The 25,789-nt window shown below is 39.0% G+C and overlaps 1 protein-coding gene across 8 annotated transcripts in view; it reads left to right on the top strand.

The window, feature by feature from the left end:
• The window catches only part of dgkh (diacylglycerol kinase, eta), a 113,806-nt gene that overhangs the window by 78,883 nt on the left and 9,134 nt on the right, over window positions 1–25,789 (top strand). For 3 of the 8 annotated variants that reach the window (XM_057852040.1, XM_057852048.1, XM_057852047.1), the window contains 13 exons: window positions 2,069–2,203; window positions 5,309–5,426; window positions 5,497–5,607; window positions 7,297–7,393; window positions 8,031–8,138; window positions 9,379–9,492; window positions 10,772–10,906; window positions 10,992–11,152; window positions 11,244–11,349; window positions 14,201–14,293; window positions 14,778–14,897; window positions 16,430–16,535; window positions 21,636–21,766. In XM_057852040.1, the coding sequence (XP_057708023.1) occupies window positions 2,069–2,203; window positions 5,309–5,426; window positions 5,497–5,607; window positions 7,297–7,393; window positions 8,031–8,138; window positions 9,379–9,492; window positions 10,772–10,906; window positions 10,992–11,152; window positions 11,244–11,349; window positions 14,201–14,293; window positions 14,778–14,897; window positions 16,430–16,535; window positions 21,636–21,766 (1,535 nt within the window). Of the gene's footprint in view, window positions 1–2,068; window positions 2,204–5,308; window positions 5,427–5,496; window positions 5,608–7,296; window positions 7,394–8,030; window positions 8,139–9,378; window positions 9,493–10,771; window positions 10,907–10,991; window positions 11,153–11,243; window positions 11,350–14,200; window positions 14,294–14,777; window positions 14,898–16,407; window positions 16,536–21,635; window positions 21,767–25,789 lie in introns of all 8 variants that reach the window. The other 5 variants (XM_057852043.1, XM_057852042.1, XM_057852044.1 and 2 more) reach the window with 5 other exon arrangements.

Here is a 25,789-nt window from a genome sequence, read left to right as displayed (position 1 = left end):
TGTATATACTGTATATACAGGTGTTGCCTCTGTGGATGCTTCACAAGCAACAATTGTGCGCGCAGGCTTGCAGCTGTAAACTATCACCTCTCGCTCTCTCTCTCATCTCTTGCCCACTTCATCATGGGCGTAAATGCGCTCTTCCTCGTGTGTGCGCATGTGTTCTTTTTGTGTGTAAATGCGTTCTTACTCACGTGCGGAAATACTACCTGCCGTGTTGTTCCTACGCCAAAATAAAAGCATGATCACAAAACAAAAGTCAATTATATATATATATATATATATTTATGTGTATATACTGTATATATATATATATATATGTATATTTTTTAAACCGACTGGAGACAAAATGGCAGCCGAGACTCTGGCGTCGTAAAGTCGTAATCACGTAAGTCGGGTACGTCGTAACCCATGGACTACTTGCAAACGAGTTGAAATGTCTCGAGTCTGAACCTAGATCTGATCACTTCATTTTCAGAGGACTGAATTGTGTAAAAAAGATTGGGTTTTTAAAGTGTATGTACCATTTATACTCGTGTATAGGACGCAATATTTTAAGCAAAATTTTCGCCCAGAAATGGTGCGACCTATACTCCTGATATGCTGTCCTCTCTCTGACCTTTGTACAATTTAGACCATTGTAAAACTGAATAGCATACAACTTAGTGATATATATATATATATATTAGTGATATATGCTAACTGTAGTTACACTCAATGTTACGCTCAAAATATTCTACAAATGTCTGATATTGAAAATAAATACAAGAAAAATATGCACTGTACTTTAGACCAGAGGTGGGCAAACTATTCCACAAAGGGCCGCAGTGGGTGCGGGTTTTTGTTCATACCCATCATGAGGACAGCCTTTCACCAATCTGGTTTCTTACAAGTGCAATCAGTTGATTGCAGTCAGGTGCTTCTTGTTTCCACTGAAACCTCATTGGTTAAACTGTCTGTGCTAAATCAGTTGGAACAAAGACCAGGACCCACTGCGGCCCTCGAGGACCGGTTTGCCCACCCCTGCTTTAGACAAACATTACATACCATCAAAACTTCCCCAAGGACCAAATAACATCACTGCCGAAGCTGCCACTTTACGCGTCGTGCAGCCATCTTGGATTTCACAACAATGTCGCCAAGCGACCTCAAGAGGGTGCTCTAGGAGAGCGCAAAGCCCCCCCCCCCCCCGCTCTCTACAGAATTTTACCAAAGGCAGAATATGATGATGATGAGGAAGAGTTACAACAGTTGAGAAACAAAAACTAAAAATGCAATATATTGACCCCATTGGCATTATTTGTGTCGTGTACTTATAGTTACTATGTATGTATGTAAGTTGTTACTAAATAAAAATACAGTCAAGTCATGAAAACATAGTCTTTAAATCACAATAAAATGTACCAAGTTTTATTTCAGTCATATTCATGTTAATAAGGGGTTCAAAAATTGAGAGACGGCGATGAAGGAAAAGTATTTGGTATAAATAGCTTCTTTATATGGCATTTTTTTGTATGTGGCATTTATTTTTTGGTGAATGGCAAAATGGCTTTTGGTATTTGGCTTTTTTTTTTTTGTATATGGCAAAATGGCTTTGTCATGTCAATGCGCTGTAATGGTAAGTGTATGATCAAAAATTACAACTGCACGTTTTTCTTTTATATTAAAAATTAATGGGAAAATTGGACGTGTATAGCTATCAATGGCATGGATGTGCATGGCCTGCAAAAAAATACCTTAATACCAAAAGCCATTTTTCCATATACCAAAAAAAATGCCACTTACTAAAAAAAATGTCATATACTAAGAGCCATTTTGCCACATACTCAAAAGAAAAATACCATATACCAAATATGACTTTTTGTTCTCAGCCCAGCTGCAAAATTTTGCCCAAATATCTCCAATATTTTAGTGCGAGGGTCAACCTAAAATACCTAATTTTTTAAACCTTAACCTTAACTCAGGTGCAACCTATGCACAAGTATATAAAGTTTTTTGTTTGATGCTGGTGTCTGCACTCTGCTAGAACTCTAAAGAGAAATGTGCGTGTTTGTGTGCGTGTGTGTAGCTGTCAAGAGTGTGTGTTCTTCCACAGACAGGAGGGTGAGTCGCAGCACGCAGTCCTACAGTTCCTTTAGCATCACGCCATTCACCACCAGTAAGGAGAATCTGCCTGTGCTCAACACACGCATCATCTGCCCTGGTATGCATACACATGCTAAAGGTCAACCTCTGCCTGTTTTGGCTCACCATAAGTCAAAGTCAGCTTTTTTGTCATTCTTCATATGCACGGGTCATACAAAGAAAACAAAATTGCGTTTTTCTCTCTCTATCCCATATCACATAACACAGGTCTAACATAAGTGAGACAAACATACATTGGAACACAAACATGGCTGGTAACATCAATAATAATAAAGTGATGTAGTGACAGGCAACAATCGAGATACTCCATGTGGTAGTAGATTAAAGATCAAAGTGCTCTGTGCGTGTATGTGTGGAAATCAATGATGGAAGGCAAGGGACGGAGTTCAACTTCCTGACGGCCTGATAGATGAAGCTGTTTGTCAGTCTGGTGGTTCTGGACCGGAGGCTCCTGTACCTCCTTCCAGAGGGCAGCAAGCTGAAAAAGTTGTGCGCTGGGTGTGTCACAGCCCTCAAAATTGTGACAGTCTTGCGAGTGAGGCGGGTGGTGTAGATGTCCTGTAAGGAAGGAAGTGGAGCATTGCAAAACTCTTTCAGGAGCAACGGTAACTACAGTGGATGGCTATTCAAAAGTCGGCACTTAAGACTAAAGGCGGACCGACATATCGGCAGGCTGATATATACAGTGTATCACGAAAGTGAGTACACCCCTCGCATTTCTGCAGATATTTAAGTATATCTTTTCATGGGACAACAATAACAAAATGACACTTTTACCCCTTTCCCACTGGCCAAAAAAACCCGTGTCAACCCGCTAACAATCGGCTTTTGGTGGCAGTGGGAAAGGTGCAGCGACCCGCCTCGACCCGTGTCAATCAACCCGCCAAGCGACCCGCGTTAAAATCACCTCGGCTGTGATCGCCATGCAGTGTGAAAGCAAAACCCCGGGTCAACAGTCAACACCCTAATCTACGTGGTGACGTAGGCTAGTGCGTGATGCGTCATAACAAAAAACAAAAACCATGTGCTCTAGCCCGGATCCACATACGGCGAACAGTCGGTGTAGCAGCGTTAGCAATAGCCATAACAGACGAAACAAGGGCTCTTCTCCTCCTCCTGTGACGTACACGACTCCTTTCAATTTCAAACCAAAATTTACATCGCCTACGTTGCCTCAGCACAAGCACAGTGTTGATCCTTTGCTGCATTTCGACCATTTTGCGGGCAGTAAAAAGCATGAAAACAGAGAACACAAACGGAAAGGAGGCTTCCATGTTGCTTTGCATTGTTAACTTCCTTGAACTGAATGAATTCGGTCGCACTTGTCGAAGCGCATCTTAGCGTGGTGACGTCACGCACCTTACGCACGGCTGAGGAGGGGTGAGGGTTAGACGGGTGGAAAAAAAAAAAAGAAAAAGGCACGGCTTTTTTCGTCAATGGGAAAGGTGCCAAATGCCAATTGCTAGTGGGATGCATCGGCTTGGAAAAACGCACGTTGACCCACTAGTTTCAGTGGGAAAGGGGTATTTGACTCAATGAAAAGTAGTCTGTGTGCAGCTTATATACAGTGCCCTCCATAATTATTGGCACCCCTGAAAAAGATGGGTTTTTAGCTTCTAATATATATATTTTTTAATTCAAATAACATGGGACCTTAATGGAAAAAAAGAGAAAAATCCAACCTTCAATACAAGTGCATTCATTCAGTGGGGAAAAAATCCCACATAGAGAAAAAATTTGACATCAAATAATGTGTGTCACAATTATTAGCACCCCTGGTGTTCATACTTTGTACAACCCCCTTTTGCCAACAAAACAAGGTCTGGGGACTGAGATGGCCATGGGAGGAGCTTGATTTTGTGTCTGGTGAACCATTTCCGTGTAGATTTGGCCATATGTTTAGGGTCATTGTCTTGCTGAAAGACCCAGTGACGACCCATCTTCAGCTTTCGGGCAGAGGGCAATAGATTTTGATTTAAAATGTCCTGCTATTTCAAAGCATTCGTGATGCCATGCACCCTAACAAGGTTCCCAGGGCCTTTGGAAGCGAAACAGCCCCACAGCATCACGGACCCACCCTTATACTTCACAGTGGGTATGAGGTGCTTTTCAGCATGCGCATCTTTCGTGGCACGCCAGACCCACTTAGAGTGTTTGTTGCCAAAAAGCTCAATCTTGGTCTCACACAAAAATACACACGGTCCCAGGCTTCAACTGGGACCAGGTGCTTTGGTCAGATGAAATAATAGGATAACTGTTATGTTAACAGTTTGGGTGGTGATCTTTCTCATGAAGGTCGACCGATATATCAGCCCGATATATGGAGTTTTATCAAGATCGGTCAATATCAGCCGATATACAGTATATAGTTGGTTTAATGAGATAATTGCTGGTGTTATAAATGGTGTTATATTTGTATAGCGCTTTTCTACCTCTCAAGGTACTCAAAGCGCTTTACACTACATTGCCATCTACCTACTGGTGACACAGCACCAGGAGCAATGCGGGGTTCAGTATCTTGCTCAAGGATACTTAGGCGAGTTCATCAGGGTGGAGAATCGAACCCACAACCTCTGGCTTGGGGGACAACTACTCCACCAATGAGCCACGCCACGCCAAATTGCTATGTTTGGTGTTTGATGATGACCTTTGTACGTTGTGATTTTGTACCACCTCTTGGCCAGTGTTCCAAAAGAAAAACATAACTTCTACATTTATGTAATGAATTTTTCAATTGCCTTTTGTAATCATTGTGTTAAAGAAGGCATATCGGCCTCAAATAACTGCTTACAAAATCAGCTTTAGACATCAACAATTGGCTGTTTGTTTGTTTTTAATAGGTACTGGCATCAGCATTTGAAAATCCCATGTTGCTCGACATTTAGTATGGGTATCGAGTGTAAATGTTAGTAACATGACAACAGAAATCATAGGTGTGACTATCCCTGCGGCTTATTACCTGGTGTGACTTATATGTGAATAAATGTAAGTTACTTATAGTCCCCAAAATATGGTAGTTCTTTTAATGGTAATTTATTTGACAATAAATGTTTTACTGTTTTTCATAGTGTCATTCCGTCAATTACAGCTGCCTGAATTTGACCGTAAATCCCGTTTTTGTTGTTTACAGCAGTGTATTTTGCCCTTGTGTTTGTGTATGTAGGACTGAGGGCCGGTCTGGCGGCCTCAATAGCAGGAAGTTCCATCATTAGCAAGATGCTGCTGGCCAACATTGACCCCTTTGGCGCCACCTCTTTTATTGACCCCGACCTGGACTCGCTGTAAGTATTTGATCCTATTCCTCATTTGGGTCCGTTGTAAGTACGTTTATTTTTCCTCCTCCACCATCAGAGAGGGCTACAGTGAGAAATGTGTGATGAACAACTACTTCGGCATCGGACTGGACGCTAAAATCTCCTTGGAGTTCAACAACAAGAGGGAAGAACATCCGGAAAAATGCAGGTGTGACCAACTTCTACATTCAGTATTTTGTGACGATTTATGTTTCGCCCAATGCAATGTTGATACTGTAGCAGTGCATCAGTTAACACCTAGAACACAGCAGAGCTGTTCTGTCACTAGCACTAGTAATAGAGAAATCCCGGTCGCAGCAATGCAATCGTGTAATTATTGAAGAGCTGCAGCTATTGATTATTTAAGTAATCGATTAATCTATCAGTTGATTAGTTCGAATAATCGAGTCATCGGATTAGAAACATTTAATGCATGGCAGTGTAAACTTTAGGAGATGTAAAACAAAGGCTTGCTGATATTGCACTTTCAAAAAATAGCATTAAATTCACAAGAGCAAAACATGCATTTAACAATAAATTCAAATGCCTGAACTTAGCCTCAAACTGAATAAAAAAATAAATGAGGCTCGAAGAATAATGAAAAAAACAATTGACTAACCTGCATAGCTAAAGTCAGCTAGCTTAAATGCTATAAAATGCTTTGTTTTTTCAATATTCTAAAAAAAATTGTTCAAACACATCTTCCCACAAAAACCGGTTAGCTGAAACAAGAACTTATGTTGGTCTCAACAGAGAACAGCTGGATCAGTCATGTTCATATTTACTGTTGCCACTAGAGGGCAATGTATCCAGTCAAATCAATAAAACTAACTGCTAATCTTTCAAAACAAATCATTACAACACTACTTTAATTAAACGAATCCTCAAAGTAACAAAATTGGATTCGAAGCTTTTTTCTAATCAAATTACTCGAGTTAATCGATTAATCGTAGCAGCACTACTTTAAAGTTGAATAATTTTCATAGAATTTTATAAAAACAACTATGAAATCCACGAAAAAGATGAGAAAGGGGGAAATTTGTCAAAATTCAGGTACCTTGCAGTCTTTTTTTTTTCTTTCTCCATAGTATTTACCTTATCGGTTGACGGTGATCTAGCACCTGTGGCCCCATCCAATCCCATTGCACGCTGGGTAATGGAGTTCCAACTCCTAACACCACAATGACATTAGACTATAAATGTAAACAAAGGAAATATACACACCAAAATGTACTACACAATGCTGATGTACATGAAGTCGAGTAGTCATGCAATGACGTCTGTAGAATGAGCCTAACAAACTAGTTTCACTCAAGCGCCAGGGTGTGACAAAGCATTACAAATAAAGACAGGCAATCAGAAGAAAGCAAATTGAATGTGTTTTTAGTAAGCTTGGAACTAATTAGGCGATTTACATATAAAATACGATTCATTATACGAAAAAAAAACCATGATACAATCGACACTCCGGAATGAATTCATTTCGTATCTTGAGGTAACACTGTATCGTTACAATCGCCGTGAATAGACTTGTTCCTGCAATGTACACTTTGACCAGCAGACATCATTAAATTTGAGCTGACTTAGTACATTTTGGGATCCGTATGCCATAGTAGTACCCATCGGCCTCACGATATCCTTAGTTAGCTAATTGGCTCCCCCTGTCAACCGTATGTGAGTAATGCATGCGTTCAGTGAGTACTAGAGAAGTGTGAAAGTGGTGACAAGGTATGGTGTTAAGGTCTAATTAGACTTCCTAAGGTGGGCTAACCTTGTGACGGAGTCTGCATTTAAAAAAAAAAACCATGGGATTTAAAAAAACAAAAAACAAAACTATTTTGACCATTTATTTCACAAGGAGTCGGACCAAGAACATGATGTGGTACGGTGTCTTGGGAACAAAGGAACTACTACAGCGGACCTACAAAAACCTGGAGCAAAAGGTCCAGCTGGAGGTGAGACAAAGACTAGCCCTTTGTAGCGCTGCATTGAAACGGCACGTCTAGCGCTGTTAAAGACGAAGATTCCCCCTCAATGCATAGACTTTGATGGCAATACCAACATGGCCGCTCTGAGGCCATTTTAATAGGGGCGATGAAAGGTCTTGTCACGCTTGTGCCGTGAATTGTGCCGGGGATGGCGTGGCTCAGTGGTGGAGTAGTTGTCCCCCAAGCCAGAGGTTGTGGGTTTGATTCTCCACCCTGATGAACTCGCCTAAGTATCCTTGAGCATGATACTGAACCCTGCATTGCTCCTGGTGCTGTGTCACCAGTAGGTAGATGGCAATGTAGTGTAAAGCGCTTTGAGTACCTTGAGAGGTAGAAAAGCGCTATACAAGTATAACACCATTTACCAATTCCGATGCTGCCAGTGGTAGACAATGAGTTGAGCAGTGATAGCAATTACTTTACAGCCGAGTATACAGTAATTTAGTATTAAAAGAATAAAAAATATCTTTTTCCCCCCCCGCCAAAACGTGGTATTGGGGTGTCTGAATCGGCATCGGGAGCCAAAAAATGGCATCGGTGTAACACTATCCTTTAATTACTGAAAGATTTTGAAAACATTTGTCTGCTTTTATTTTTCCCACAGTGTGACGGCCAGTACATCCCCTTGCCCAGCCTTCAGGGCATCGCCGTGTTGAACATTCCCAGCTACGCTGGCGGTACCAACTTCTGGGGTGGCACCAAGGAGGATGACGTGAGTCCACGCTAAATGAAAATTTCACGGAGTCAAGATCAGGGAGAAAAAAACTGGAGAGATTTGCGCAATGGTCGAATGAGCATTCGTTCATCCGCCCCCCCCCCATTAGAAATGGATTAGACATTAGCGCCGTCAATGGCACAGAACAATGAGCATTCACAGGCAACCGTCCAAGTTGAAATTAATTGGACATACTGTGTATGGTTTTCAATGTTAGCCAGTGAGGTAAGGCACCAAGATGCAATAGAATATTTGTATTGCCCCATCTAGTGGTCAACAATGTTGTTTTTGGCAGCCCTTTTAATTTTCGTCTTGGACTTTTGGACGATAATACTTATGTTTTAGTCATATTTTAGTCATCTCAAAACGTGTTTGTCTTCGACTAGTTTTAGTCGACATTTGCTAAAAGTGTTTTCGTCTGTAAAATTAAAACATTTTACTCCAAAAATACAGTTGTCCGAGAGTTATGGAGGACGCTCGCCATTAGCATTAGCTGAATGCTAACGCTACGAGTTACATTTTGTGTGTGATGATCACTCAGCACAGACCTTTAAAGGCTAAAGCAACATTGCACATTTTCCCCGGCCAAGAAAACAAATCTTACCGTGTACGCAAGCCTGCATGGAGACTAGAGACGACACACTAGTGAGTCTGAAAGGGGCGGGAGTGCAGCACGTCACGATTAACACAATCAGACACTGCTACGATGCATACATTGTGAACATGTGACGGAAACTATGACGCGTTTTCGTCTCTTTCTCGTCTTGTCAGATGCAAACTGGCATTCGTCTCGTTATGTTTTCGTCTCCCGAAACATGTTTTTAGCTCGTTATCGTCTCGTCATGAAAAAAAAGTGTTCGTTAAAAAAATATTTTCATTGTCATCTTTGTTGACGAAAACAACACAGGTGGTCAATGCCTAGAAAACAGAAATAAAAGCCAGGAAGAGGCCTCCTAACATGAAGGCTGACATTTTATCAATGACGGTACTTTTTTAGCCAATCAGAAGTGAGTATCCCAAATTGCCCGCCCTTCCTTGTCACAACATTAATATCCACTATCATGCAATTGTGTTCAAGTCTATCGGTGTGTAGGCTCGTATGCATCACAGTCATCACAAAACCCAACATTATTTTCTCCATAATAATATCTGTGATCTCCATACTTTGAGAAACCCCATCTTTTACATGAAGGTAGCTGTTGTCTTACCCTTTTCTTACATTTCTCATCCCATGCAGATTTTCTGCGCTCCGTCTTTTGACGATAAAATCCTGGAGGTCGTGGCAGTGTTCGGGAGCATGCAGATGGCCGTTTCCAGGGTCATCAAGCTGCAGCACCACCGCATAGCACAGGTAAAAAAAATAAAAAATATATACTTATCGCTGACGACCAGAAGTTGGGAATCACGCGTTGCATTTCCTCGAGTAACGTATATGCTGACCCAATTTAAACGATCGTACAACTGAAAAAGCATACAACTTAGCCTTGGCTACGCACGCTAAATATACATACAAGTTACGCTCAAAATAATCTACAACTCTCGTACAACTAAATATGCACTGTTCTTTAGAAAAACAGTACTTATGAACAAAATGTGCCCAAGGGACTATTAAAGACCAACATCACCGCCCATGAGGAAGAGTTACTGTAAGAAAGTTGAGAGAATTGAGAAACAAAAACTTGATAGATTTACCACATTTGCAATGTTTGTATTGTGTATTTAGTCGGTATGAAGAAAGTAAGTTGTTAGTAAATAAAATTACGTTGAACAAATAATCAAATGTACCAAGTTATGTTTGTTTTTTATCATATTGGTATTGAAAATTGTTGCAAAAATTGCCTAACAATCTCTCATATTGTGGTGCAAGGGTCAATCGAAAATACCTACTAGAATTTTGCGACATTATTGGGTAATAGTAGCCGATAATATTGGCCGATAACAGCATTTTTAAATGATATATGATCATATCTATATCTGTTATTCATTATTGGGTTTGGGCTAAAATATGTGTACTAATTTCTAAATGAATGTAAAAGCCTTCTAAATTTGTACAAGGGTGCTTGCAGTTTAGCACAGCAGCTAAGCTAGTTAACCCGCAGATGTCTCCAAACTACGATGGTTTTTTGTGATTTGAGCAGGCCATTTGCATTATGGTGCAAAAATGAAATGAGCAATAAATGATTGAAAAATAATGAATTATATACTCATGACATATAATTACTGCGTTACCAGAAAGAAATAGTCATTAACAAAACCAGAAAAGTAATAAAATTAGCGGTGTCAAATGATTAAAATTTTTAATCGAGTTAATTACAGCTTAAAAATGTTAATTTTCAGGGTTTGACAATATTGATTAAAAAGTCATTATGGACAACTGTAATACCCACTGTTTTAAACCTCGAACTAGAGGAATAAACTATACGCCAGTACTATTTACGGTAGTAACTTTCTACCTTATGAATTTAGCAATTACGCTCCCTCGTGATATTTTTTGGAAGTAATGCTAATCTTAGTCGAGTCAAATTATTGGCTAATCCACCCACCTCTGCTGATTCCTTTGCGTTCACATCTAATTTAAATCGTCACCAAAAGCAGTTTTGCATCTGTCTAATATAAACTTTTTAAACTAGTGCCGGACTGTGAAGATCACAATCTTGGGCGACGAAGGAGTTCCCATCCAGGTGGACGGGGAGGCCTGGATCCAGCCGCCGGGAGTCATCAAAATCCAGCACAAGAACAGAGCGCAGATGCTCACCAGAGACAGGGTGAGGAACATCACTGGCGCTTTGGCGATCAAAGGGGAGCTTTTTCTTCGAGCGCTTTTTTTTTTTTTTTCACTTTCCTGCGCAGGCTTTTGAGAACACGCTCAAGTCGTGGGAGGACAAGCTGAAATACGACAAACCACCTCTGCGGCCTCACCTCTACCCGCAACAGTCTGTTGACCTGGCCACAGAGGAGGAGGCCGCCGCCGTGCAGCTATGCGCCCGCGCCGCGGAAGAGCTTATCACCGGGTACCCTTTTACCTATATCCATTCAAATACAGTGATGTCAACGAGTTGACTTTCTTTTTTACCATCGATCATGTTATTGTTTTGATTCCAGAATATGCGAAGCTGCTAAAACCAACGGCCTCTTGGAGCAAGAATTAGCGCATGCCGTAAATGCGGCGTCACACGCAATCAACAAAACGCACCCTAAGTTCCCTGAGGTGAATTATGAGACCGTTGTGGCTCTGTAAAGCTACAATAAAACTCTCTGAGAGTTTATTGCTAGTAGATGTCTAATCTGTTTGAACTGGGAGGGAATGAATGTTTAACCCTCCCACTTCAAACGGTTTGAATGTTATAGAGCCATTGATGGTAGTCAAAGAGTTAACATAGAGAGATAAAGCATTGGCGGAATACATAAATATGTCAAAAATGGTATTGATTTAAAAGAAAAAAAAAAAGTAAAATACAGCTAAAAATGTGAAAATACTAAAATAAAAAAGTTTTAAAGGAAAAAAATAAGTAAAAATAGAAAATAAAATAAATAAAAATGAAAAAAATAAAGCTGAACTTTAGTAAGAAATTTGAATGGTCTTAATGTTAATGAATTAAAAAAAAAAACAACATTTTTTCTAAAGTATTTTTTTATTTTCATTTAGACTGTGTCGCCCGTAAAACCGGGAAGAAATGATGTTAGGCAGAGAGCAGGCACAATATCATAGAGTGGTTCCCTTACCCGTGTATTATTTGGATATTCTTTTTAAAGCAACACTAGGTTACTTTTCACTCTTTATAAAACATTATCATTTGTGATGATATGTTGACTGACAACTAGTTAAATGACCCCTGTTTTATATCTTAAAGGGGTCTGTATCACTTTCACCAGCACTAATGAACTTTGAGGGGGTGGCAGGAACCTTGCCACACAAAAAAACTACAAATGTGCTGACTGCTTTACGGCATAAGTCACTTTCCCCATTCGGCTATGCGAACGCTTTCGCGCGAATTCTACAAAGATGGCAGAGCAACAATAGAGACAAAAAGCTTTGGTCTGCGGAGGAAAAAAAGGGAGGCTACGTGGATACTCAAGAATAAACATTGACCCCGCTTTCATTGTTTGCGTGACAAACCCTCCACCCCACCCCCCAGCCGAACTCGTCAGGTGGGGTTGGGGGGTTAGCCACACGGTTGCTAATCGTCATATGCTATTGTTTAGCCACAACTGGATTCATTACCCTATTACTATTGATCCTTCACATAGCCGCTGGAAACAGAAATGTCGTCTAATCCAAGATTTTTGATTGATTGATGATTTTACGACACTGTGCGGATGTGCGCTGGTCCTCATGGGAAACGCAGTCTTCCTTAAAGGCAAAACACTACTGCTTTTGTCCACCAGCGTCGCTAAAATCAACCAAAACTGAAAAGTTACATAATGTTGCTTTAAGGGTATATACTGATTTACTAAGCCTGAACTATATCTCGTTTAAACATCGCCATCGCAATGTGCGCATGCGCAATAGTCCCATCACAACGACGTGCGAGTTTTTGTTTTGTTTTTTTATCCCACAAACTTCATGTGCTCGCGCAGCCTCCCTCCCTCCCTCCCTCTCCCAGCTCTTTGTTCCTTAGTCACTGTGGCACTTGCTTATTAAAGTTAACGATGTTGAAAGATGGTTTTCTTTGATCTTGCCGGAGAAGCCGACTTCACATGCACCCCATACGTCAATCATCCTTTAACTTGTTAAATCGTTGCTGCGCAAGGAAGCGCGCGCTGGAATAAATGTGTGTGTGTCGAGACGTTCGAGACAGCCGGACATGTTATGTCGTGGCAATAAACACTAGAAGTGAACTTGAGGAGTTTGTAATTTCTACATGTCACTCCAGGAATCACAGCCCAGGTAGGTAAACAGAAGCATTTAATGAAGCCAAGCATTTCTCAACTACAGTACTTTATTCTTGTTCAAAAATGATTCGGTGGGACAGTTATGTTTAAAACTGATCATAATTATCACATTTGAAGTGCTTAAAAACCATTTATTGAAATTTTTATATACATTTTTTTCAATCATATGTTGGGGAAAAAAGTGAAAAAACATGTCTTATATGTATCTCTTTCCAAAGCTAAATCTGAATAAACGGTAACTCATCAAAAGTCTTTCCAAACACCTATTTAAGTCATCTAGTGAAAATTTCTTTAAAAAATATCTTTTTTTTTTTTTTTTAATCGCAAACTGTGAAAAAAATTGCAACAATAGTTTTTTACCAATATCGTTCAGGCCTACTGTATATATAAATTAGGGCTGTCAAAATTATCACGTTAACGGGCGGTAATTAATTTTTAAAAAATTAATTACGTAAAAAATTTGACGCAATTAACGCACATGCCCCGCTCAAAGATTAAAATGACAGCACAGTGCAATGTGTACTTGTTGTGTTTTTCGGAGTTTTGTCGCCCTCTGCTGGCGCTTGGGTGCAGATGATTTTATAGGCTTCAGCACCCATGAGCATTGTGTAAATAATTATTGGCATCAACAATGGCGGGCTACTAGTTTATTTTTTGATTGAAAAGTTTACAAATTTTATTAAAACGAAAACATTAAGAGGGGTTTTAATATAACATTTCTATAACTTGTACTAACATTTATCTTTTAAGAACTACAAGTCTTTCTATCCATGGATTGCTTTAACAGAATGTTAATGGCAATGCCATCTTGATGATTTATTGTTATAATAAACAAATACAGTACTTGTGTACCGTATGTTGAATGTACGTATATATCCATCTTGTCTCATCTTTCCATTCCAACAATCATTTACAGAAAAATATGGCATATTTTATAGATGGTTTGAATTGCGATTAATTGCGGTTAATTATGATTAATTAATTTTTAAGCTGTAATTAACTCGATTAAAAATTGTAATCGTTTGACACCCCTAATATAAATATTATTTGTCATGAACTTAAGTATTCCCCAATGCTTTTTAATGCATTTTTTGTAAATGTAAATTCAGGCATCAAGGGGTTAAATTGAAAAAATGACTAATATGTGGGTGTAATGTACATTCCAGAGTCTTTCCAGGAATACGGCGATAGAGGTGGCCAGCACTGTCAAGGCTTTGTACAACGAGACCGAATCACTTCTTGTGGGCCGGGTGTCTCTGGTAAGGCCGCTTTGTTTTTTATTACCATCTAGTCATAAAATTTAGGGGGGTGAAACAAGAGAGAGGCAGGGTCGCCCCTAATTCAGAGAAGAAATTATGTCAGGTGCAAAATCGTAGATTGGTTCCCTGACCTATGTGTCGATTACTGTTGTATCGCTGTATTGTGAAATCATTGTATCGCAAATGGTACCCACCCACCAGGGGTATCCAAACGACAGCCAACTGCGGTCCAGTCTGTGCTGTTGCATTTCTCATTTTAAACACGAGGTGAAGCTAGTAAAGCACGTAAAAAGTCCCTCTCCATTAGCTCATGTTGAAATCAATGGAGGAAACTGGAGAACTTCTTTATTTTGTGTATGTTAAAAAAAAAAAATGCAACGTGATGACGAGCTATCTTAGTTGTGTTAGTCACACCCGAGTATTAAGTTGCACCAGCCCTACTGTAACAAGAAGACATTAACATTTTCGATCTCACTTCTGTTAGCAATTGGACCCTCCGGAGGAAGAACAGCTTTCCGGTGCCCTGCAGAGTCTGGAGTTGGAACTGGGAAAATTAGGAGAGATAACGTGGCTCTACCACATTCTTCAACCCAATGATGAGGAGGTGAGCATGGTGTACAAACCTCACATCAATATGTGTTGTAGACAGTCATAAAGAAATGGGGCCCTATTTTTGGATCAATATATCGTTTCAAAAACTAGCAAAATGTTTCACTAGACTGAAATAGTGCTTCTGTTAACTCATTGAGCTCAAACATAAGCATTCAAGAGAGTGTTGCACCAATACTAATATCGGTATTGGTAGCAATATGGCACCAAAATGATGACATCGGTATTAAGGAGGACGTAGAAATAGCTTGCGAACGCTGCGCAATATGTCATTCTGGAGATCTAGTTTCCGACCTCTGGTCGCCCTACCCAAGATGGCCGCCAGCTACGCACACTGTCGTAAAAAAGGAGCGCTTGTAACCCTTCCCGAGATGATGATAGGTCTCCCGGATGATTTTATCACTAGTAGATGTTGCTGCGGGCTAGGGCTAGCAGCTATCGATGATGTAACTCATCTGCTCCCAAAAATGTATGAATATGTTCTATTTTTGTTTCAGTGTCCCAAAAACGTATTTATACGTCTTTTACGTTTTTTTTTTGTTTGTTTTTTTTTTGGACAAGAGGCATCTCTAGGTTCTGTTGCACCTAAACTGCAATGCACAACGCTCAAAACTCATTTTAAAGCAATAAAACTGGCCACTTGAGGGCAGTAGCACATTTTGTAAGAACTCGTCTCAGGCCAAGAAAGGAAGTGAAAAATGTTTGATGTTTGGCGCCCTCTGCTGGCGCTTGGGTCCAACTGATTTTATGGGTTAGTACCATGAGTGAGCATGGTGTAATTATTGACATCAACAATGGCGAGCTACTAGTTTATTTTTTGATTGAAAATTTTACAAATTTTAATAAAACGAAAACATTAAGAGGGGTTTTAATATAACATTTCTATAACTTGTACTAAGATTTATCTTTTAAGAACTGCAAGTCTTTCTATCCATGGATCGCTTTAAGAGAATGTTAATAATGTTAAAGCCATCTTGTTGATTTATTGTTATAATAAACAAATACAGTTCTTATGTACCGTATGTTGAATGTATATATATCCGTTTTGTGTCTTATCTTTCCATTCCAACAATAATTTACAGAAAAATATGGCATATTTTAGAGATGGTTTGAATTGCGATTAATTACGATTCATTCATTTCTAAGCTGTAATTAACTCGATTAAAATTTTTAATCGTTTGACAGCCCTACCTTAAAGTTGTTCCATTTATCATTATCAAAGCATCCAGTGGGGCATCACAATACAATTAACAAGAACACGTTAAGTGCACGACCTCATATATCGGAATCAGTTCTGTATCTGTATCGGATTTTTGGAGTTGGACAAAGTTGGAGTATCGGTTAAAAAGTCATTATTTGACAACTCTAACAGAGACTAAGACACGCCATAGGTTCGCATCAGGCACAAAAAAAGGGCCCAGAGCTTAAAACATGCACCGTGACAAATGTAGTAGAATATTCTTCCGCGTTGTGGGCGAGCGGAGTAGCTCAATGAAAGGCTATAGGTTGACTGTGCTTGTGCACCAGGACCAATCTCTGGGTTATGGCAAGAGGAACAGTCGCGGCGGCGTCTTTCGCATAGTACCCAAGTTCAAGAAGGAGAAGGCGGCCAAAAAGAGCAGCCCGCAGTCAGGTAAGGTGGCCGGCGTCCATCCACAATCAAAAGCGGGATCGCTGCGGATGAGCAGGAGGCGGGGCGCGCCTTCGACCAATTACGGGGGACACATATGTAGACCCGGGGTGTCAAAATGGTGGCCCGAAAGTAAATCACGCCCATCATGTGTTTTGCTAAAATATAATTCATATAAAATGACTGTAGTCCAGAAATCGGGGAATATTTTTGTCTTTTTAAACAAAATTTTAAAAAAAATAATTTTTTTTTAAATTTTCAGATTATTCCTGTTTTTTTCATACTGATACCCCCTTGTTTCTGGTTAGAAATTATAAATATTCTGGTGTAAAAAAACTAAAACAAAAAAAAAAAAAACATGCAAATTGACAATGAATTTTCCAAAAAATTACGACACTGCATGAAGGCAGCATCAATATGTGCATGTCATAATCATTGGTTCTGACCGAATATTTCAAGTGTCCATTTTGTCCATGTAAACGCAGCCACTGATTTGGATTTCTCTTACAAGGCCACGCCCCATAATTTAATGAATTCAAATTTCTCAGGCTTTTTATCAAAAAAGATTCGAGAATTAGGATTAGTGTTGCCGCTGCTTTTATTCAACAAACTGGCTTGGCTGTATTTCCACCTTTTTCCACCAGACGGTTGATGCATGTATGCCCCTCTTTTCTGCCAGCAATCGCCACTCTTGCTCTCCCCCTATCACTTTTGATGTTTTCTCTTCTTTTCTTCAATGATATACCACAGTGTGTGTGTGTGTGTGTGTGTGTTACATGTGTTTGATATGAGATACCGAATTTCCTAACATACTGGCTCATGGTGTTTATTTACTAAGTGCAGACATGAGGAGGTCTCTAGGCTTGGGTAATCCAGTGAACCTCCACATACGTATTTGCGTTTTAATATTCACCCGTGAACCTCTGTTATTCACAAAACAATTAACGTAATTTCCCGAATATAAGGCGCACCCGTGTATAATGCGCACCCCAAATTTACTTGTAAAATCTAGGAAAAATTATTGCACCCGTTTATAACGCGCACCCTAATTTTAGCACTAATAAATAGAAGAATACAAGAAAACAGAGCTCGTGTACAGATACAGAAATGTCGTTTTACTGACTGGTGAAACACAGCACAAGCATAGCACATTGGTAGTTCAAAACATTACCATAAACTGACAATATTTACGGTAATAATAATGATTTGACAACTTCTCCAACTTACCAGAATCTAGGAGAAAACAAAACAGATGTGACTTTTCTTTTAAAGGCTGCTGTATAACTTGCTCGTTTCATCATGATGAATAAATGTTTCTTCCATGGATTGATACGGTAAAATGAAAGTGAGAACGTAAGTCGCAAATCCGAGAGAGCTCACCGTTTTCGACACGACAGTAACAATAGGAACTATTGTTATTTGGGTTTGAGTTTCCCGAGGGACAGATATAGTTGACGGACACACACAGGAAGTCTGTGTTGCTACGTTTGTTATGGTCGGAGTTGCGAAATTGCAATAAACGTTGACTCAGATGAGTTCAAGAAATTAAATTCTGTGCTTTATGAAGAGTGAAAAAAGCAGAATTTAACACAGACAAAATCATTCGGCCGATCAGAGTGAAGCATAACCGAAACACAATGGTGACATCACGTGCCGTAATGGTCGGCAACAGATCGCCGCATACGTTTCTTCAACACAACGTGGCCGTGTCAATAAAATTTTTTTTAAAAAATCAGTTTTTATATATTTATATATATATATATATATATATATATATACATATATATACAGTGCCTTGCAAAAGTATTCGGCCCTCTTGAATCTTAGCCAAATACAGGAACATTCTGGAAGAAAACCTGTTGGTATCTGCACAAGACCTGAGACTGGGACGGAGATTTATCTTCCAACAGGACAATGATCCAAAACATAAAGCCAAATCTACAATGGAATGGTTGAAAAATAAACGTATCCAGGTGTTAGAATGGCCAAGTCAAAGTCCAGACCTGAATCCAATGGAGAATCTGTGGAAAGAGCTGAAGACTGCTGTTCACAAACACTCTCCATCCAACCTCACTGAGCTTGAGCTGTTTTGCAAGGAAGAATGGGCAAGAATGTCAGTCTTTCGATGTGCAAAACTGATAGAAACATACCCCAAGCGACTTGCAGCTGTAATTGGAGCAAAAGGTGGCGCTACAAAGTATTAACGCAAGGGGGCCGAATAATATTGCACGCCCCACTTTCAGTTTTTTATTTGTTAAAAAAGTTGAAATTATCCAATAAATGTTGTTCCACTTCACGATTGTGTCCCACTTGTTGTTGATTCTTGACAAAAAATTAAAATTTTATATCTTTATGTTTGAAGCCTGAAATGTGGCGAAAGGTTGCAAGGTTCAGTGGGGCCAAATACTTTTGCAAGGCACTGTATATGTATGTATATATATATGTATATAAAAAAATATATATATGTATATATTTCTCTCCATCCATTTACCTGTTTATAATGTGTACCATGATTTTACAAGTTGATTTTGGGGGAAAAAAGTGCGCGTTATATTCGGGAAATTACGGTAGTGATGACCCCGATACGATCGAAAATCGGGCCCAATCACGTCATTTTCAGACGATCGGAATAGGGTTAAAATTGTTTTTTTTTTTTTAACATGTATTGGGTTAGGGTTAGTCGTGGGCTTCCACTGATAGCAATAGACATCCAATCCATTTTGACTGGGAGGGTTGGCAACAATCTGAGTTAAGGGTGACAAGTAACAAAATAATCCATCGGTATATGTAATATGCACTACGTAAAGTACGTAGCAGCTAATTCGGGTAAATTAGCCACACCGCATCCATACCTATTACATAAAGATGTGTAATATAACAACTTTAATCGTGTAATTATCCCGTAATGATGCACAAATAATGTAACATTACCATTATTCTTATTATTCTTTTTGTTGCAGTATTATGTACAGGTACATAGTATTGTGACTTTAATTTTACAATATTAAGATTTTTTTTGCGACTTTATATATTACATACTGTAAAATTATGTGTTAGCACTTTTTTTTCTTGTATTATTACGTGAAATTACATAGAACTGGGACTTTAATGTCATAATATGACAATTTTTTAAATCCCGTAATGATACATAAAATAATTTACCATTACAATTTTTTTCCTGCAGGATTATGTAAAGTTAGTCCTGCGACTTTGACCTCATATTATTTTTTTTCTTGTCATTTTGTGACTTTTATAACATTACATAAAACTAGATACATTTTGAGCTGTTCCATTTTTTCTCCACATAGGACTTTGTGTGTTACTCCCAAACAATTCAACTTTGGTTTCGTCAGTCCACAAAATATTTTACCAAAACTTCTGTGCAGTGTCTAAGTGCCTTTTTGTGAACATTAAATGAGCAATGTTTTTTGTTGTTGTTTTTTTTTGACAGCAGTGGCTTCCTCCATGGAGTCTCCCATGAGACTCACATGAACACCATTCTTGGCCATAGTTTTACATATAGTTGATGTGTGCACAGAAATATCAAACCGTGCCAGTGATTTCTGAAGTCTTTAGCAGTCACTCTAGGGTTCTTTTTGACCTCTGTGAGTATTCTGCGCTGAACTCAGTCTACAAAATATTTGGCCAAAACTTCTGTGGGGTGTCCAAGTGCCTTTTTGCGAACATTAAACGAGCAACAATGTTTTTTTAGACAACAGTGGCTTCCCCTGTGGAGTCCTCCCATGAACACCATTTTTGGCCATAGTTTTACATATAGTTGATATGTGCACAGAGATTTTGGACTGTGCCAATGATTTCTGCAAGTCTTTAGCAGACACTCTAGGGTTCTTTTTTACCTCTCTGAGTATTCTGTGCTGAACTCTTGGCGTCATCTTTGGTGGACGGCCACTCCTTGGGAGAGAAGCAACAGTGCCAAACTCTCTCCATTTGTAGACAACTATCGATTGATGAACATCCAGACTTTTAGAGATGGTTTTGTATCAACAATCCTTGATGGCAGGTCTTCAGACAGCTCTTTTGGCCAAACCGTGATGCATATCAGACAATGCTTCTTATCCAGCCAATTCTTTCCAGGTGTGTGTTTCATAGTGGGCAGGGCAACTTTAAACCACTCATCAGTGATTGGGCACACACCTAACTTAAAATGTTTGGTAAAAATTGGTTTTAATTGCTCTTTAAGTCTCCTTAGGCAGAGATTTCACTTATTTATTTTTCCCCCTTCTGTCTGTTTGCATGCTATTCTCATTAAAATATGAATAATGTTTGGGTGGTTTTAGTTAAAGCAGACAGTTTTTTTTTATGTGTGATTTTGACAAAAATCAGATCACATTTGATGGTGATTTTATGCAGAAATGTGAGAAACTCCAAAAGGTTCAGATTCATTTTCATGCCACTGTACAAAGGCTGCAGGCTTCTTCATTATCTTTTAAGCCAACATACATATCGGCATAAAAGAATTGACACAAAACAATTGGTGTTCAAACGTCCATCTAGTCTGATCGTCAATTGAGTAGATTAAATTAGCCTAATTTGCCTAACAAAAGTCTGCTAGCTTAAATGCTACAAATGCTAATGTATTTACAATTCTCATACCAAATCCCACACATAACTCCACAAACTGTAGCTCTAAACTTGATTACAAAAGCATGCACAAACATATTCGCTGAAACAACTTACAGCCAAACCAGAGCGCAGCTGTCCTTTATCCATGTCAGAGTCTGCTCCTCAGTCATACAGGGCGACCAGAGGGCAGTGTATCCTCCATCATTAAACAAAATACAATACTTTGGGTCTTTTTGGATAGTTATTTTGAGATTTAGGAGTACATAAAGGGCCAATTCCGACTTATGCGGAAATTCGGTTTATGTCGCAACTTGCTAGCGTAGGAACGGAACCCGTTCGTAGTCCCATTTGTTTATTTATTTGTAATACTCCGCCGTACATTTATTAGCAAGTGCCGCTATGTGAGGAAATTCACATTTGAGTGGTTGAGGACATTTTTGACATATGTGAGTTTGTTTTGCTATTTCGGGAGGCGCTCTGAGCCCGTTTGCTCTGCTTTGCGTGTGTGCGTGTGTATAGTGGAAAGATGGGGCACGGACGAGGTGGGTGTCTGGTTGGAGCAGCTGAGTCTGGGAGAGTACCGGGACACCTTCATTCGACACGACATACGAGGCTCAGAGCTGCTGCACCTGGAGAGGAGGGACCTGAAGGTACGTAGGCTTACACTACATACACAAAGAGAGCTGCTTCTGTCCTCTGAGCAACATTCTTCTGTCCCCCTGCCGCGTTTCTTTAATGGCTTCCTGTCACGCTGCATTGCATCGCTCTGCCTGGCTTTTCTGTCTTTGACTGTCGCTTGGCGGAAGATTGGCTCAAGTATTCCGAGAGAGTTGACAGCAAAAAAAAGGACAGTAGGGATGAAGCGATCGGAAATCAGGCCTGGTCACGTCATTGTACGAAGATCGGAATCTGGTAAAAGGGATTGAGTTTTTAAAGGTTACCACAGATAGAAAGACATGTATGTCTTAAAAGATAAATGTTAGTATGAGTTATAATCATTTTTAGGGCTGTCAAACAATTAAAATTTTTAATCGAGTTAATTACAGCTTAAAAATTAATTAATCGTAATTAATCGCAATTCAAACCATCTATAAAATATGCCATATTTTTCTGTAAATTATTGTTGGAATGGACAGATAAGAAATAAGATGGATAGAAAGACTTGTAGTTCTTAAAAGATGAATGTTTGTACAAGTTATAGAAATTTTAGATTAAAACCCCCTCTTCATGTTTTCGTTTTATTAAAATTTGTAAACTTTTCAATCAAAAAATAAATTAGTAGCTCGCCATTGTTGATGTCAATCATTACAACATGCTCACTCGTGGCACTAACCTATAAAATCAGTCGGACCCAAGCGCCAGCAGAGGGCGCCAAACACCAAAAAACAAGTAACAAGCGGACATTACATTGTACTGTCATTTTAATCTTTTTGAGCGGGGCATGTGCGTCAATTGCGTCAAATATTTTAATGTGATTAATTTAAAAAATTAATTACCGCTCTTTAACGCGATAATTTTGACAGCCCTAATCTATACAGTGAGGAGAACAAGTATTTGATACACAGTCAATGGGAAAACCCATTGGCAGTGTATCAAATACTTCTTCTCCCCACTGTGTATATATATATATATATATATATTTTTTTTTAAATTTATTCAATAGGGACGGTGCACATTATGATGAACTTCTAAAAGATGTAAATATGCCAGATGGTAGCCAAAAAATGCTAATGTACATCCGCAGTCCCTAGGCAGGTGACACTAGACAAAAAAGAACAAAAGATTACAACAAAACAGCATAGTACAATAGGCTACTAATATGTATATACAGTATATATACTGTATATATTTCATCTATGTCATTGAAAAAAAAAACACGAAATACTCAGTTCTCTGTTAAGAGATGTTCACATATCAATGTCTGATCTTGGTTTTTGTTATTTCTGAAAAAGGAATTTATTAAACCAAATATATCAACAAAAATGCATATTCTAACTGAGGAAGCTTGGACACCGTACCACCTAATAGCTAGTGTTACCCCTTTTGGCCGAAATAACTTCAGTAAGATGCTTTTTGTAGCCATCTACCAGTCGTTGACATTGGTCCGAAGAAAGTTTGCCCCACTTCTCAACGTAGAATAGTTTCAACAGTGACTGACTGTCAAAGTGAGGGAAACACCACTGTGAGATCAAAGGAGCTGTCTGAGGCCTTCAGAAAGAAGATTGTAGAAGCCAATGAGTCTGGTAATGGATTTCAAAAGATCTCAAAGGAATATAAAATCAGCCAATCCAATGTCTGGAAAATAGTCTCCAAGTGGAGGATAGTTATAGAAATTTTATATTAAAACCCCTCTTAATGTTTTCGTTTTATTAAAATTTGTACTATTTTCAATCCAAAAAATAAACTAGTAGCTCGCCAGTGTTGATGTCAATAATTACACCATGCTCACTCATGGGAAGATTGTAGAAGTTTATGAGTCTGGTAATGGATTTCAAAAGATCTCAAAGGAATATAAAATCAGCCAATCCGCTGTCCGGAAAATAGTCTACAAGTGGAGGATAGTTATAGAAATTTTATAATAAAACCCCTCTTAATGTTTTCGTTTTATTAAAATTTGTAAAATTTTCAATCAAAAAATAAACTAGTAGCTCGCCATTGTTGATGTCAATAATTACACCATGCTCACTCATGGTACTAACCCATAAAATCAGTTGGACCCAAGCAAGCGCCAAACACCAAAAAACAAGTAACAAGCGGACATTACACTGTACTGTCATTTTAGTCTGTTTGAGCGGGTCATGTGCGTTAATTGCGTCAAATATTTTAACGGGATTCATTTTAAAAATTAATTACCGCCCGTTAACGCGATCGTTTTGACAGCCCTAATAATTTTATATTAAAACCACTCTTAATGTTTGTTTTAATAAAATGTGTAAAATTTTAAATCAAAAAATAAACTGGTGGCTCGCCATTGTTGTCGACGTCACATGGCCTTGCTGCGCTGCCATACTTCACAGTGTCACTCTTTAACTACGTAAGGCAGTGATTTAAATACACCACGAGGTGTCAATGGCGAGTTTTAAATTAATTAGACATCAAGGCAATGAGTGCGTTTTGTCCTTCGACTGACGCCGTAATTTCCCGTTTACTGCAGGTCAGTTGTACCTTACTTTCATTATAGTGTTGTCTTGACAACATAAAAGACTCCTGATAATAGCTCCCTGCATCATAGTTTGTATATTGTGACTAAATATTGCCATCCAGTATTTGTTGAGCTAAACAAGTTGCTAAAATGTTTCAAAAGAGCTCGACCAAAGTCTGAACAAGTTTTATATGTATTTTGCATATCTATTTTGATTATGAATGCCAGTTCTCTTTGCATTGTTAACTCTGTGAGAATACGGCCTCATTAATACAGATTTGTTCGTTGACGAAATATTTTCGTTATAGTTATCGTTGACGAAAAGAACAACGCGGGTGAAAAATATGGTGTTTTTGCTTTTTTTCTTAATGTCTACGAAGCAACAAAATAATCAAGATGGACAAGTATTTGTCTGAAAAAAACAAAAGAAAATGTATCTTTTGTCATAAATAATTAAATGAATAAATTGCCAAAATATCGGATCAGTACTCGGTAGAGTTGTCAGATATTATCTGGGAGCCGATAATATCGACCAATAAAAGCATTTTAAAATGGTAAAGAGAATTGAACACACAATCTCTGGGTTAGGGGACAACTATTCTATCACTGAGCCACACCAACCCTAATAAAATGATATCGGATAATGTCGTCATCGGGCTTTCATGATCTTTTTTCGCCCAATATGCCTTTAAAGTGAACGTAGAAGCCTTCTGCCTTTGTACAAGGGCTGGTGAAGGAATCTGACTTTTTAGCCAGATTCACGCCAGCCGAACCGCCGGACCCACGCTGGCGGTACTCTGACAACCCAGCCAAAAGGCCAAACTCTGCGTGTTCACCTTAGTCTTAACCACTTGTACTGACTCCATTTTGAAAGCTGGAAAAAGGCTTTGAAACACAAGGTGACAAATTATTCAGGTCGGCAGTGATCAAACGGCAAGGCAAAACAGCAACTGACCCAGGTGAGGAGGCAGACTCATTCCAGGGTCACCATATCACAAGTCAACAAAAGGTTCCTGAGAAAAAATGACAACGATTAGTTAAACATTCAGTCTTTTTGAAGGCTCTTGCGGGGCAGGCAGGAAGAGGAGTGTGTTTGAGTCTTCTTCTGTTTCAGATTTGGGCGGTCAAGTTTGTGTGTTTGTGTGCTGGGTCATGGTTAATGAGGCAACTGAGGTGGGAGGTTGGGCGCACCTCACCGTCTGAGAGGCGCTGAGCTATCAAACTTAGAGTTGTTTTTGTTATCGGGTGTTGTGGTAGTACAGGACGTCCCCCCATTTGTTCTGGACTGTCCTGAAGAGGATTTATCTGAATTTATCTTTTAAGAACTACAAGTCTTTCTATCCATGGATCGCTTTAAGAGAATGTTAATAATGTTAATGCCATCTTGTTGATTTATTGTTATAATAAACAAATACAGTACTTATGTGTTGAATGTATATATCCGTCTTGTGTCTTATCTTTCCATTCCAACAATAATTTACAGAAAAATATGGCATATTTTATAGATGGTTTGAATTGCGATTTTTACGAT

Source organism: Corythoichthys intestinalis, chromosome 12 (genome assembly GCF_030265065.1).
Source record: "Corythoichthys intestinalis isolate RoL2023-P3 chromosome 12, ASM3026506v1, whole genome shotgun sequence".
NCBI classification, from domain to species: Eukaryota; Metazoa; Chordata; class Actinopteri; order Syngnathiformes; family Syngnathidae; genus Corythoichthys; species Corythoichthys intestinalis.
Note: the sequence above shows the minus strand (reverse complement) of the source record. Positions and strands in the feature narration are given on the sequence as shown.